The following is a 15,641-nucleotide window of genomic DNA, read 5'->3' on the forward strand; positions in this document are numbered from 1 at the left end:
ATTAATGGTCAGTCTATTCTTGATCTGTTTGCTTTGGATCCACTGTTCTTATGATTATTATTTAGGTGTTGGCTTTACTGTGATTTTTATATTGTGCTGTACACTGCTTTGTGATTTTAAGTGAAAAGCAGTATTGAGATATATTTCTAATAAATGTGTTCTCCCTGCACTACTGTACATATTTGATCTGCTTGTTATTTGTGGAGAGGGGAAGGACTTCAGTCTTGCTCTTGGTACTGATCTGTTTTGTCACCATGGTTGGGTTCCGTAGAGCTATTTCAAGAGCACGCTCAGGATTGGATGGATATTTACAGTTGGGGTGGGGGGGCTTTTGAACTACAGACCCCAGTGCCATAACTACTTGAGTATCCCCTACATGCGAAGACAGGCTTTGGTGGATTGAGCAGACAAGACCAATAGTGGATCCAACGTCAAGAAGGTCGTTTCTGCATGTTCTGTTGAGTGAAATGAGGGACAGATGGGACTCATCAACCTGGGAAGGTAGCCCATCTAGGAGAAGGAAAACTCCTGATCCTAAACCTCTACTGCCTTGTGGCTATACTCATTTGTGAGAAAGGATTTGGGAGTAAACTCTGAAGAACCATCTGTACCCACTGCCTTTTGGTACATCTTCGGCAGAAGAAAAGGCTAAGTAGTAAATCCTACACAAATCAAGAGTGGAGTCCCTAAGGCAGCTGGATGGCGTCTTGTATGCCTCCTTCTGGCAACTCCTGCAGCCCAACTGGTGCCAAGTGTATTGCTCTGCTTTCCTTTGGACCACATCAGCGAGGCCAAGAGGGGGTTATTGTCTGGGCAACCCAGGACCTCGATACACACTCCCTAGGCTAAAGCAGCAAAAACAACACAGGAGGCGTTATAAAGTTATAAACTCAGAAGTTGTGAGCTCAGCCAGATTGGCATACAGCCTAACAGTTTAACTTCACCCTCAAAGGCATACTCCTCCATTGTCTCGGGAGACGGATGCCAACAAGTGCCATATTTCTGACACAAACGGCTTCAAACTTTTATCAGTTTTCAAAAGAAACTTGCCATTGTTGCCAAGTGGAGTAGGAAACTGCTATTTGAGAAATACAGTATGCCTTGGCCATGCAGAATGATTTGCACATATTTTTGGCTCCAGGGCTGTTTTGGGGGTTGATAAAAGAATGTATGCACACACTTCTGACATATTTGAATTTGCCTCCCTGAGTCATTTCAGGCTTCCCCAACCTGGGGTCTCCAGACATTTTTGTGCTGGGAGTGCTTTCAAAGTTCTGTCTGTGTTATTTGATCCATATTTACTCATTCTCACATGCAAAGCACCGCTTGATGCTGCAGTAATCAAGCATACTAGCCCCGTGACTCTATGATAGCATATACTGGTAGAGCTTGGAACATACAAGTGACATTTGGGAAATTGTAAGTTGGAGTCTGGTAGAATTAATTCATGCTTCTCATCTGTTTAACCTTTGCACTACGCAAACTCCTTTGGTACTGTGCTTTGAATAAATTAATCAATAAATGTCTTAAGGGGTAACTCATTGACATTAAGTGATCTTGAGTATGCAATCTAAGTCAATGTCAGAGTCATTGTTTTATAGGACTAGAATATTTTTTTTCTAAGCTTTGTAGCTGGTTTGTTTGTTCCTGTATTCTCCATAGAATTGAAAACACTGCTGCTTTGCAAATATCTGAGATGCTTTAGAAGGAAAAATATTAAAAAGCTGAAGTTTGATTACTGCTGTCTCAATGCAAACTGGAATAAGGAACTGCGGCAGAGAATAGCCATGTTGAAAAGCTACATAATATTTATGCAAATCTGGTAAGTTGAATTGGTTTTCCCTATAGGTTTATGAATGAATATATATATATATATTAGGGTGGGACTGTAAGGCCATAGAAAAGCTGTGATTTCATAGCCTATTCTTTACAACTTAATAGAAAATGAATTTTCATTGAATGGTACATAGGGACTTCTGGCAGAAGGTTCATTTCAACAGCACTGAAAGTCCATGTGGACAGTCACTATTCCTGGAATATTCTCAAGATGAGACTATTAAGGGTTTTCGGGGGTTTTTTGGTACCAGTTTAAATTATAAAGTTATTGAACAGAAAGATAATTTATCTTCACTAATGGCCATTCAAGGATTAAACTTAAAAAAGCCCTAAACCATCTAGAATTTTAATGAGTGGGAGCCAAAGACTTTCATGAATTATATCAAATATTGCTAGCAGGGCTCTTCTTTATTTTTCTTCTTTTTTTGGGGGGGGGGAATGTAATGAATTTGAATCAAATTATGAAGTTCGCCAATTACCTTGAATGATAAAGACTACAGCCTATTCACACATGGTATTGTACTGTATGAGCATCTCTGTTTATTTTGCAGGAGCTGACACGCGCCCCCCCTTTTTTACAAGTGCAAGGCATTATACCTACCACATGGTGTTTGCACTCAGTATGTGCTAATCAGAGGATTACTGCTACTGAACATGGAGGTTCTGTCCAATTGTCATGGCTAATAACCATCTAGACTTGTGACCATAAATTTACCTTGTGGCAATGAGTACCCAAAGTTAATTCTCCATCGTGTGAAAAAGCATTTTCCTTTGGAAATGAACTTAATAGTCAATGTATTTAATTTGATGAATGCTAGTATTAGGGCACTGGGATGGATGGATCACTTACTCTACTGTTCATTTCTTTATGATTTTTTAATCTTTCCTAGAAATGTGTTGGGCAAGGGGAGAGAGGGTTGCATGAGAAATCTGGGATAGGTGCAGCAGAAGAAAGGGACTCTTGGGCACCTGTAAAGGTTTCAATGAGCAGGATTCACAGCAAGTCTAAAGGCTTAATCCTGGATAGAGTCAAGAGCATATCTTAAAACAACCACCAAACCAGTGCATAATAAGATAATTTGTTTTGCTTTCTTGCTGTTTCTGACTTGGCAGAGCCATAAGGAACATGGATTTTGGCTACCAATATCCAGAAGCTATTTTGGATGGGATGGGAATAAACTCCAGAGAAAATGGAGGCTCTGTGGGTCAGGGGATCTACTAATCCAGGTGTGTTAGACAGGGTTGTCATTCCCATGAAGCAATAGGTCTGCAGCTTGGGGTTGCTCTGGCTTGGGGAGACTCCTAAAATGGGGTGGGGAGACAAATGCTAAGAATTAAGGAACCTTTGAGCATGTGAAATCCACCTACAAAAAGCAGCCACCACTTCTGGTACGCCCCCAAACATTCTTTTTGAGAAACATTTATCCTTTAGAGGGGCAGGCTTCTTCGTTGTTGATATTGTTAAATAGCAGTTAGAATCTATTGTTGGTCTACTGCAACTCACCCAGAGATCTACCAATAGATCCCACTGTACCTTCTGCCCACCCCTGTCTTAGACCCACTAAGTATGCAGGTAGGGGGCAACTTAGTAACTTCATCTGGCATGTCAGCTGCACCCTTTTCTGGAGCAAGTGCACCTGGCCCCAGCCCTTCATGCTCAACACTAGCCATTGAAGAAGTCTGCAAAATACTGTAACACGCCACCCCAATCTCCACGAGCGATGCAACATTACAGGGGTTGCAGCATGTGGAGTTCAGTCTGTGTTCCCTTTTGGGACAAGGAGGCACACCAAGAGACTGTGGTGTCTTTTTGAAATATGGTTTTATTTGCACATATATAGATGGAAGGATTGCATTCACATTCTTGGAGCGTCTGGCTTAAGGGCAGCATTGGATTCATAAGACAGCAGAAAGCCACCTTCAGTGTTTCTTAGTTCCAGCCTGTCATCCCCCGCTCACATGGAGTTCTGCCCCTAATCCTCCTTCTCCTTGCTAACTGATAGGAAGGGCCTCTCCTAGCCTATGTCATTCAAAGTTGAAACCCTGAACCTGCCCTTTGCCTCTTCCCACTAGCACTCAGCAAAGAAGGGGCAGCAACTCCCCTTGCCTGGCTGTCTTGCCCTCCTTGAAGGGCCATGCGTATTTAGCCAGCTCTAAATCCAGGGGGTTTCTGTGTTTGGCAAAGTTTAATCCAACCTTTATTAATTCTAACATTTACTATATCCAGGAATTTAGGGAAATATGGCCCCCCACCAATCCAAATTCATAACAGAATTAGAATGTGTCAGCTGCAATTTGTCTGGGATAATAATAATAATAATAATTTTATTATTTATACCCCCCCCCATCTGGCTGGGTTTCCAGATAGGCTTACAACCTATCTAAAAACATAATAAAGACATCAATCCTTAAAAAATTTCCTAAACAGGGTTGCCTTCAGATATCTTATAAATATCTTATAAATATCTTATAAATATCAGATATCTTGACACCTGAAGGGAGGGCGTTGAACAGGGTGGGCCCCACTACTGAGAAGGCCCTCAAAAGATCAAACCACATTGTGCACCACCCAATTCTTTGGGGAAAGTACCAGGATTCTTTGGGGAAAGCAGTGCACTTTAAATGTAAGGGACATATAAAATACATATGCAGCCACATGGTGTGTGTGAGAGAGATGCTGTAAAGGTGCCAGAACTCCCCCAGGCTCAGAGATCTTCCCTAGATCTCCCCTTTACCACTGAGAATCTCCTTGGTGTTTTACTACTTGGTGGGGGGGAGGGTGTTGGAAAAGGGAGAGGGCTGCTCTAGAAGCTGCTCTAGAAGTTGGTCTGCCCCCACTGCTGACTGTTTTTCAAGGGAGAAGGGAAGAAAATTTACATTTCAAAGCTTTTTAATGTTTTGGCTTTTTTCAATACTCTCAATCTTCAGCCAAATCAGGCTTCTACAGCAGCTTACAAATGTCAATGATATGTGAGTCCCTGCTCTCAACTTTAGTTCCAAAGACACAACACAAAAGGAAAGAGAATGTGGAGGGGAGGAGGAAAAACACAAACACAGCTACACATTATACAGTACCTGTAAAAGGACATTCAAACATATTCTTTCCCTTTCAAATAAATTCGGGGTGCTGCAGTTTGTTAAGGGTTGCTGGGAATTGCAACCGTGAGGGGGTAAATTCCGGTGCCCAGAATGCCTGGAGGGAAAAATATGTGTTTGGAATGCTCTTTAAAGGCTTGGTGTGTACACAACACATACCGGTACATTACTTACAGAGTTTTTGGAATGACCTGCTGTGAAAGAAAGACTTTCAGGAAGAGGAGAAGCTGAAAGCTGCTGGTCCTTTCGGTGGAGCTGATGGAAAAAGTTTGCGCACACGAATAGTGGTGGTTTTCATTGTGGGTTTCTGCACACAATGCAGGCACGCAATGCAGAAATACGGGAAAAGAGACTTCAAAAAATAAATAAGTCTGTATTTGAGCGATCCGCCGTGTATGCTGGAGGGGGGGGGGAGGGGAGACGCGGCATGGGTGACGTTTAGCAAAGGCGGCCTAACTGGGGTGAGCAGCGGACGGGGCGGGGGGGAGAAAGAGTCATTCCGCGGGGCATCGGAGCCTCCAGCCCTTGAAGGGAAAAGGGGCTGCTGTGGCGCCGGCGGGGGCGAGGCCCAGCTTAGGAGGCCGTCCCCGTTGCGGCGAAGGGGCCTTCCTGCCCCGGCGAACTCCTGCCCGGCTGCCCCGTTCCCCGGCGCAGCGGCGGCTGCACCATCGCCGGCGCCTCCCCTCAGCTTTCCTAGCCTTCCTCTCCGCGACGAAGGCGCCCGCCTGGGCCTAGCCGCGCCTGGGGCGGGGGGGGGGGGAATCCCGCGCGGCTCCTTCTTCCTGCCTTCCTCTCAGGCCCGCCTCGGCCTAGTCCGGGCAAGCCATGTGAGCGAGCCTCCCTCGCCCGCTCCGTCTCCCTCGGCCCCGGCGGCTGCTCCGGGGATGCTCTTACTGGCCGTGGGCGACGCCGACGCCGCCTCAGCCGCCGGCCCTAGCCCCGCCATGGAGCCCCCCAACCCGGCGCTGGTCATCCGCATCCGCGTCCCGGACGGCGGCGCCGTGGACTGGACGGTCCACCCGGCGCCTCAGCTGCTCTTCAGGGACGTCCTGGTGAGTGAGAGAGGAGGAATCTGGGGCTGGGGCTGGGGCTGGGGGGTGTCACTCGGGGCACCCCTCCCCATTAGCTCGGGCGTGAGGTGCCAGGGAAATATGGGTGGGTGGGCGCCCCGGGTGCGCTGTCTATTGCGCTATCCCGGGGGCATTTGGCGGAGTAGCGGCGGCTTCTACCCTGCCACTTACCCCGCATTTCCACCGCCTTCCGGTGGGGGGCTTCGGTTTCGAAACGCCGCAACTACCCCCATTGGAGATGTGGGGTTGGGTTGAGGACCGGATGTCTTCTTGCTTGTTCCGTGGGGTTTGTTTTGCGTGCCTTCTCCCCCCACCCCACAACCTACACTCCGGATTAACAGGTGGTTATCTCCATCCCACTCTACCCCGCAGCTGCTGCGAAGTAGAACCGGGCTCCCCCTCTTTTCACTTGCAGCAATGGAGAATTTCAGTTTTGTTCAGTGAATTGGAAGCTCCTCTTCCACGCAGGGAGGTTTCAGAGAAAAACGAGGAATTCTGCATCCAGATTGTAAGCTGGTTGTTGGAAATTTATCACATTTTTCCTTGGAAAGTGTTAACCTGGGTTACGTTGGGTGTTGGCATTTTGATGCCTGTGTCCTGTGGATGCTGTACACATGAGGGGCCAAAATTCCATCATGTTTTAAAAGTTTTAATGGTTTTATTACATATTTTTAATGTTTTTATTGCTATAAAGTGTTTTGATATTTTTAATGATATAGGGGTATACAAATATTTTAATAAATAAGCACCTGTCTGGAAGCACCACTTTATCAGAGTAGTCAAAAGGCACAAGATGCACCAGCTATTCTGAAACACAGGTCTGGGAGAGAAATGTAATAAAGACTTCAGAATTGCTTCCTCTCCAGCAGCATATTGTTTTGAGTTAGTGAATAGACTTCCCAGATCACAATTTTAATGATAATAACTCCCCGCTCATTTTTTATACAGTAGCAATAATGACTTGTGATGTGGTGTGCAGCTCCAGGCATTTGAAGATGAGTAGTTGTGGCACTGTGGTCTAAACCACAGAGCCTAGGGCTTGCCGAATCCCCGCAACAGGGTGAGCTCCCGTTGTTTGGCCCCTGCTCCTGCCAACCTAGCAGTTCAAAAGCACGTCAAAGTGCAAGTATATAAATAGGTACCGCTCCGGCGGGAAGGTAAACAGCGTTTCCATGTGCTGCTCTGGTTCACCAGAAGCAGCTTAGTCATGCTGGCCACATGGCCCGGAAGCTGTCTGCGGACAAATGTCGGCTCCCTCAGCCAGTAAAGCGAGATGAGCGCGGCAACACCAGAGTCATCCGCAACTGGACTTACGTAACTGTCACGGGTCCCTTTACCTTTACCAAGTTGTGTTAGTCTCCTGCAGGAAAAACAGTCAGAGTCTCGTGGCACCTTACAAGACTAAGTTTGAATCAGAGCAAACTGTGGGTTGATGTTTATTCTGATTCAGCAGTAAACAGTGGATTTTCCAGGGGAGAGGAAGGGGGCAAATGAAAATTCTCTTGGACCGGTGCCAGGAAATCACAGGAGAAACGGAAGTGTGGATGAGCCCATATGAATGTATTATGGCATAGGTTTTTATGGACTCAAGCCCACCTTGTTAGATTGTGAAGTGCAATCTTAGTTGGCAGATATGTAAAGGAGAAAATTGTAAGATGGGACTTTAATGGCAGTGAGAATAACTAGTGTCTGCAAAGGATAATTAGTTCTTAAATATATGTTAAATGGGTATTGCTTTTAATGTTTTATAGTAGCAGACTGGTGATATGATTTCATTAACACCTGTAGTGGGACATGGAAGCATTTGCAAGAAACATAGATAGCACAAATACTCATTGGTAAGTCAATTAGTGCATGTAGTGTGATAATTTGTCCTATGCATGTTTACTTGGAAAGAAGTTCAATGGTGCTTGCTCTCAAGGTCTGTGCATAGAACTGCAGCATAGTTAAAAGGAAGAACATTTTTTAAACTTTTGAATGATGGCAACTTCTACAGTGCAGAAAGCTGGTGATGCGTGGTAGATTTGTATGAAATTAACCAAAACCAGCAGGCAGACCTGCTTTACGTTCTTCTTGCATCACATAGACCGTTTTCACAAAAAAGTTCTGGTAAATATTTCTGAGGTTCTCTAATATTTAGGTTCAGCTGGTTGATCAGTGAGGCCAAAAGGGGGGGGGGTCCTGTCATCTGGGCAGCCCAGGACCTCCATACACCCTAGAGAGGTCTTTTTGGTGCTGCTAACACAGAGGTTTGACTTCACCCCCAGAGGCACACTGCATTGTCTCTTGAGACAGATGGATGCCAACAAAGTTAGGATCCGCTACTAGGTCACAGCCTGACCTAAGGTGGGTGGCAACAGCAAAAAAGTTATGAAGGTCCCCAAATGCACATTTAGGCAAAAGGTGAGTCTGGATTCTGAAAAGAATACTGCTTAAGAATCTGGAACAATCCCTTTCTTTTGCAAGAAGGGACAAATTTTTGGCTATACACCTGAGCTTCCAATGTCCACATTGGCTTCCCTTTTAGAGTGCTGAATCTTGAGCTTTTTGTTTTTCTCTCCTTGGGCTGATCTAGTACTCAGAGAGTCATGTAAAAACAAACTTTTAATGTGGTTCAACCAGTCTTTTGTATGTGCAGTTAAAGAAGGCTGACCTGTGGTAAAAGGAAAAAGATGCTCTGCTGTTTCTTTGTGAACCCAAACTTTACATCATTTATCATGTATAGACTTTGAAGATAATGGCTACTTTCCCAACTCGGATTTCCAGATCACCCTGTTTACATTCTTGTCAGTGGCACTTTCACATTATCTTAAAGCGTACCAAAGGCCATTTTCCTAGTGAAGCTGGTAACATCTGACACTAGTGAAGTAAAACTTGGCATTTATTTTGGAAACTGGGTTCTTAAGGTACATTTTTATTTATTTATTTATTTATTTATTTATTTATTTATTTATTTATTATCTAGCCAAATAGTCATTTCTGCACTTGAGTTTGCCTCCAGGTTAGTGTATGTTCAGCATTCAATTACTTTAATAGAGTATGAGTAGTTTTGTCTTCCTAGGGAGAGAGAGTTGGATTAGAGCAGTGTTAGAAACTGAGATAAGAAAGCTAGGAGCTAAATAGCACCTTAAACCTAGGTTATGGGCGCCACAGTGGAGTGTCCAGGCATGCTTTTTTTAATAACAAGAATACAAAGCCGAAAATGAATGAACTGCAACTAAAATCTTATGTCCATAACTCACATGGTCTAGTCCTCATATGAAGACTGCAAAAAACAAAGCCCTGCCCCATCCCCTTATATTCTTATGAGGGTCTCTTCTCCAGTCTTCAGAGAGTGGCTGGAAGTCGGGAAGCAGAAAAAGGTGCTCCTTTCCTTCCAGCAGTGGCAGTTTAATCTGAAATCTTAGGTGCAGTACTGCGTCCAGAGCTCAGAAACTGCTCACATTAATAAAATTCCCTGTCGCAAAACATGCCTAGAACAAGGGGAGTTTCTAACGCTGGATTAGAGTGTCCTCTGCTGTGGCAGTATACTTGACACATGCTTACTGAACGCATGATGAAGGAAAATATTTGGATGAAGGTACACCCAATCTGCAGGTGACACCAAAGTGGCTGGAGGATCCAACTTAGTGTACAGAATGAATTTTATCTGAGATAAATGTAGAGTTTTGCATTTGGGTATACAAAATCTGATGCACAAATAAAGGACGGGTGACCCCCTAACCTTGCAGCGGTAGATGTGAAGAGTATCTGGGATTTTAGTAAACCACAGGCCAGCAATAGTATGCAGTGGTTAAAATGGCTAATGGGATTCTTGGCTACATGAAGAAAAGTATAGTGTCCAGGGCATAAGAAGTAAATGTGTCACTCAGACCTTGGTTGGATCTTCTTTGACATACTGTGCCAATTTCTGGGGCACCTCATTTTAAGAAAAATATTGCCAAATGAACATTTCCAGAGGCGGATGACAAAGATCATGATTGGTCTAGAGACCAGGTCTTATGAGGAAAGGTTGAAGGGGGAAGAAATCCAAGGGAGAAGAGCCTTAGGAAGTGATGTTAAAGAGGCAATGCAATACATTTTAAGGGGTTTCACATAAATGATGGTGCAAATTTGTGTTCTGTTGCTCCAGGGGATGACTTAATGGGTTCAAATTACATGATTGGTCTTACTGGCTAAATATTTGGAAGAACTTGAAAGGAGCTATTCAACAGTAACAGACTGTCTCAGAAGGTGGTGGACTCTATTTTTTGTTAGAAGTTTAAAAGCAGAGACTGGATGGCCCTCCTATCTAAATTGCTAGATGAGCAGGTTTTCTGCATTGGTAGGGGAGGTAATTGGACTAGATGACCCTTGAGGTGACTTCTAACTCTATGGTCCTGTGACTTGGTTTTGCTTCTGGTATCTTCTATTCCAGCAGCAAGAGAGAAAAACCTGTGAATGTGCTAATAAGGGATCTGAAAGTAAATGGTTCTACAAAAAGGGTTGATAAAAATATAGCTCACTCTGCCTCCATTTTTATTTTTATTTTGCAGGACGTGATCAGTCAGGTTCTGCCTGATGCGACGACAACAGCCTTTGAATGTGAGTATGAGTATGAATATGAGTCTGAGGATGGCTCAGTACTCGCATTATTTATTTAAAAAAATGACAACTACATATTGTTTATGTTCAGATATGCTACAGTTAAATATTTATATATGAATGCAAGTTTAATGACGATCCCAAGCTAAGTAATATTTTATTATTTAATCACATTTTGAGAGTGCATATTTCTACAATATAGCTTTAATTACCAGCATGACCTTACAGTGCTCTTTGTGCGCGCTGCAATTATATTGCTCAAATTAAATGAAAAGTATAAAGTACCTGGAGGCTTTGTAGGCTGAGATTTTAATTTTCAGATTTTATTATTATTATTAAAAGCAGAAATCAGTAGCTAGCTTTCAGAAGAGTGGAGTGTACAAATGTAGATCATTAGATTGGTTGCTGAAATGTCATATTCTCTAGAATCAGGTGGCTCTCATCCCTGATCATTCTGTTAGTGGGAGAACAGCTATTGTCTCAGCTCAAGTCTCCAAAAGCTTAATCTGTGCAAGTTCCTGATATCTAGCTCTTGATGGCAGAACTGTCAGTACTGGGCTGTGTAAAGTAATGGTAGAGACCTTACACTATGGACTGGATACCTTAGGTTCAAACCTCAGCTCAGCTATGAACCTAATGGGTGGTCTTAAGCAAGCTGCTATCTTTCAGGCCCACTCCCCTGCCCTCAGTCTGTATTGTGTGGGAAATGAGACTGGCATGGCTTACACGATTGTTGTATAGAGATTGCACACTTGCCGTGAACAGGGAAAAGCATTATTTTATTATTAATAATTATTATTCTATTGCTGGGGAAGAGGTCTTGAGGCATGGAAAGGGTTTTAAGAGTTTGGGTCTGGTCAAGGTGTTATAACTGTTTGTGTGAAGACATCTGCTTGCTGCCAAGACTGTCCTTTCAGCTTTCCTGCTTTGTGCATCAACCTCCACTGAACTCTTGTGTGCCAGGAGCAGGCACTGCAGCCAGAGCAGTAATCCACATTACTGACACCTTTAGGCAGAACTTGCCTTGACATATAGATTTCACATCTGCTGCTGTGCTTTCCAGTTCTTGGTTTTACCCTGTCATTTTACACCGGCATGACATTGTTTCCCCTGCCATTTAAGTGGCATCAGAAATATGTTAACGTATATTGATGCTGCTTGGTTTCAGGGTTATCTTCTCCATGCTGAAGGCCTGAAATTTACTGGTTTAAGCATCTTCTCAGCTACTTGATGGCTTTCTCGGAGGCATTTAATTGCTATCCACAGCAGCTTTCTCTCCTGTTTGCTTAGTTATTGCTATCTCCAGTGTGTCTTCTGTGTCTGCCTCTACCTGGGGCTGTAGTTCTCCCTCACCATTGGACCTTGATGGGCCTTTCGCTGTTGTACGCCATGTTGCTACAAATAAAACGACTAACGACATATGGCTCGTTATGGCCCTTTTATCCCAAACCGTTTTGCATTTTGCATGACACACTGCATCTTTTGCAAAGATTGCTCTGGAATATTTGACTGCCATCTGCTGCATTCTATTTGGTGTCTTATGAGGATGTGACATTAGTAAAATCCAGGCTTTATTTTATTTTAGTTCTACTTTTGCTTCCGTAATGGGCTGGGATATCATGTTGTTTGTGCTCTAGGCAAGCAGAGGGGCTTGGTAAACCCCTTCTGAACCTTTGTGTTGAGCAGAATCATTTTGAGGGTGATTCCATACATTTTATTCCCAGTGGGGTGGTAAAAAATCTTCCTACTTAATCTGAGAAATACAGTGTCTAGTAGGTTTTCCCCCACCTCCAAATAACAAATTATGCTCTTTTGTTTTAGACAGACCCTACTTCCTTTAATACCCATCAACCATCTGTCTTGTGCAGAAATGTTTCTGTGTTAAGAACACGAAAGACACTGTGCTTTACCTGAGGATTCCAAAGCTTGTGTTGCTTTTAGAGCTAATCTACAGTAATGAAGTGCTTTCTTAGTTGTTTCAATTGGCTTTTCAAATGGTGGCCCCTCACGACAAAATATTCCTTTAAGGTGTCTGTTTTAACAGGATTCTGTTTTCTTTTCTTTTCTGTTCTTTTTTAATAGCTCTTTTCATTCAGAGTCAGATTGTGTTGAGAATTTTCATAGCAGTTACTATTCTAATGGCTTCTGTTGAAGATACAAAAAACTATATTTTTAAATGAAGGCTTGTGTTCCTGTCTCCTTTTGAGAAATGGTGTTGCAGAGCAGGGGAAAAGCAGATTTCATGCTTTCATCTTCTTCACCAGAACCCCAAGATCCTCCAACTGGAGCCAGGTGCAGAAGGCAAACACTTTAGAATTCTGAACACAGAAATGTGCTTTTAGTGGCAGAACGGAACTTGGGCCATAGTCCTTTCACGCAACAATCCACTCTCCCCCACCCCAGCATTTTTCACTGTGTTGTTGCTGTGTTCTTAAACAGCTGAGAGTCAGAGATCCTTACTGATTTACTTCAAATCACTTGGATCTACGAGTAGATCCTGATCTACTTTCTGCCAACCCTTGTTATATAATGAATTTTCTAGTTTGACACCAGGGTATCTTCTACCCACAGCATTGTGGCTGCAGCACAGAGTTTACAGAATAAGATAAGCAAAAATGGACAAGCTTCTGTCCCAAAGAGTTTAATCTATATTTTGACAATGTGAAGGAATGGGGGGCGGGGAGCAAGTAAGAAGGACAGCATCTCCTATGGTTGCCTTTTCAACCATACTTCTCCCTAATGTTTATCCTAAATCCAACTTCCTAGAGCATTAACACCTGTATATATGAACATAATAGTTCTGTTATGACCTGAAATTCTATAGCCATTTAATTCTATCTGAATAAATGTAAATCATCCTTGGCAGGGGAAAAAAAATAATACACAGGATGTGAAGCTGTAGGCCATACAGTGGTACCTCGGGTTACAGATGCTTCAGGTTACAGACGCTTCAGGTTACAGACTCCGCTAACCCAGAAATAGTACCTCGGGTTAAGAACTTTGCTTCAGGATGAGAACAGAAATCGTGCTGCGGTGGCGCGGCAGCAGGAGGAGGCTCCATTAGCTAAAGTGGTACCTCAGATTAAGAACAGTTTCAGGTTAAGAACGGACCTCCAGAATGAATTAAGTTCTTAACCCGAGGTACCACTGTATCAGAAGGTATAACACTTGTATGACTTTCAGCATTCTGTTCTTGTTCACTCTCTCCTCATTTGGGGAAGGACATAGTTCAGTGGCAGAGCACCTGCTTTGCATGCAGAGGCTCCCAGATTTAATCACTGGTATGTCCAAGTAGGGATGGGAGAAACCTCTGTCTGAAACCTTGTAAAGCCAGTGCCAGTCAGTATAGTCAAGCCTTTTTCAATCTTGGGTCCCCAGATGTTGTTGGATTACAACTCCCATACTTCCTGGCCCTTGATTCTGCTTGCTAGGGAAGATGGGAGTTGTAGTCCAACACCATATGGAGATTCACGGTTGAGAAAGGCTGGTGTAGATAGTCATTGAGCTAAATGGGCCGGTGATTTGGTTCGGTGTAAGGAAGCTTTTTATGGGCTATACTAGGAAATACTATACATCTGAAATTTATTTGGTTAACAGTGCATTCTTATCCTTTTGCCTTGATTTGTTATTGATTTAAAATCCATTCACTGTCCAGTTTTGTTTGCTAAGGCATACAACATAAGGTTCCTTTTTGTAAAATGTGTGCTATTCTTTTTAAACGAATAATTCTAAAAACATGGGCTTTTTTACAGATGAAGATGAGGATGGTGATAGGATTACTGTTCGAAGTGATGAAGAAATGAAAGCGATGCTGTCCTATGTAGGTATTTCCTATAGCTAGTTTTAATTTTTTGAATGTTTTAATTGATTTTACTAATAGTGCTATTGGGGTTGTGGGGGTTTTTTTTGGTAAATTATTGAGGGGTTTTGTTTTTTTACAGTCAAGCAGTGTATAAATTTTATTCAGTAAATACATAAATAATCATGTGAGATTTCAGCCATAATCCACATCTCCTGAATAAGAAACTTTGAACTGAATGGCAGATACAAAGAGTCCTATGACTTCATTTCAGTCTGACTTTTGCAGATGCTTCTGGTGGCTTCTGATCAGATTCATTCATTGCTCCTCCATCCCTTTTTCTGGTGTTTTTCTGTTAAAAAGCAAACGGAGGATGATTTATTTATTTATTTATTTATTTATTTATTTATTCATTCATTCATTCATTCATTCATTCTATTGGTTTGGTGCAGAGATCTCACATGAAACTTTGAAGTGCTCATTCCTTTTTTAGAGAGAAAAAAGCAACTACACTTACAGATCATATCATGAACATTGAGAGTAATGCATCCTAATGACTTTTGCATTAGATATAGTGCAAACTAAATGGACTATCAATTTCTTGCGTTTTTTTATGCAGTACTTAAAGTAACGGCTCATTAAAAATGAACCCCTTGGCTCTAAAAAAAATGTGTTTTCTAAAAACAAAATCTGCTTTTATCTGGAGACTTTTTCACCCCTTCTCTCAGAAGAGTTATATTTTAGCTGCAGGCTCAGCAGGCAGAGAAGATTTTAAAGATGTATTGTCTTTTAATAACTGTAAAAATATGAAAACAAGGTTATTCATTGAATCTCAATGACTTGTATATAACTTTATAAATGACTTGTCCTTTGTGTTTTATAAATGAGCATGAGTTTAGCTATTATCTCCCCTCCCCCCAATTAAAATAGAGTAACACAATTCATTGGTCTTCCATATATTTTCTTCCTAAAAAGATACAATGATTGACAGTTCTTCAGTGCAGACCTGAGTTCTACATTGTGCTCTGATAACCTAACCCAGGGGTTCCTTATGCAAAAGGAGTCTCCAATGTCCACTTGGAACTTCATGGTGTGCAGCAAATTCCCAGTCATTTCAATGAAGGGAGGACTGCTGGAATACCTATCCCCACTGCCCTTCCCACTGAAGGAAAGCTTGTGTACAGAGGAACTTACGTCCCTTGTCTAAAAAAGCATGCAACTCACTCTGTGCACTCAAGAGGGTTTTGGACTTGTGT

At 42.7% G+C, this 15,641-nt stretch overlaps 1 protein-coding gene across 7 annotated transcripts in view; it reads left to right on the forward strand.

Annotated features, from left to right (window-relative positions):
* The first annotated feature begins 5,398 nt into the window (after positions 1-5,398).
* The window catches only part of MAP2K5 (mitogen-activated protein kinase kinase 5), a 127,869-nt gene continuing 117,626 nt past the window's right edge, over positions 5,399-15,641 (forward strand). For 2 of the 7 annotated variants that reach the window (XR_013832996.1, XR_013832997.1), the window contains exons 1-3: positions 5,399-5,984; positions 10,538-10,586; positions 14,339-14,406. Coding sequence is in view for 4 of the 7 variants with exons in the window: in XM_079953024.1 (XP_079809150.1) it covers positions 5,817-5,984; positions 10,538-10,586; positions 14,339-14,406 (285 nt within the window). In the remaining 3 variants the exon portion in view is untranslated. Of the gene's footprint in view, positions 5,985-6,209; positions 6,344-10,537; positions 10,587-14,338; positions 14,407-15,641 lie in introns of those variants that run through there. The other 5 variants (XM_079953024.1, XM_079953026.1, XR_013832998.1 and 2 more) reach the window with 4 other exon arrangements.

This window comes from Podarcis cretensis (genome assembly GCF_951804945.1).
Source record: "Podarcis cretensis genome assembly, chromosome: 14".
Taxonomy (NCBI): Eukaryota; Metazoa; Chordata; class Lepidosauria; order Squamata; family Lacertidae; genus Podarcis; species Podarcis cretensis.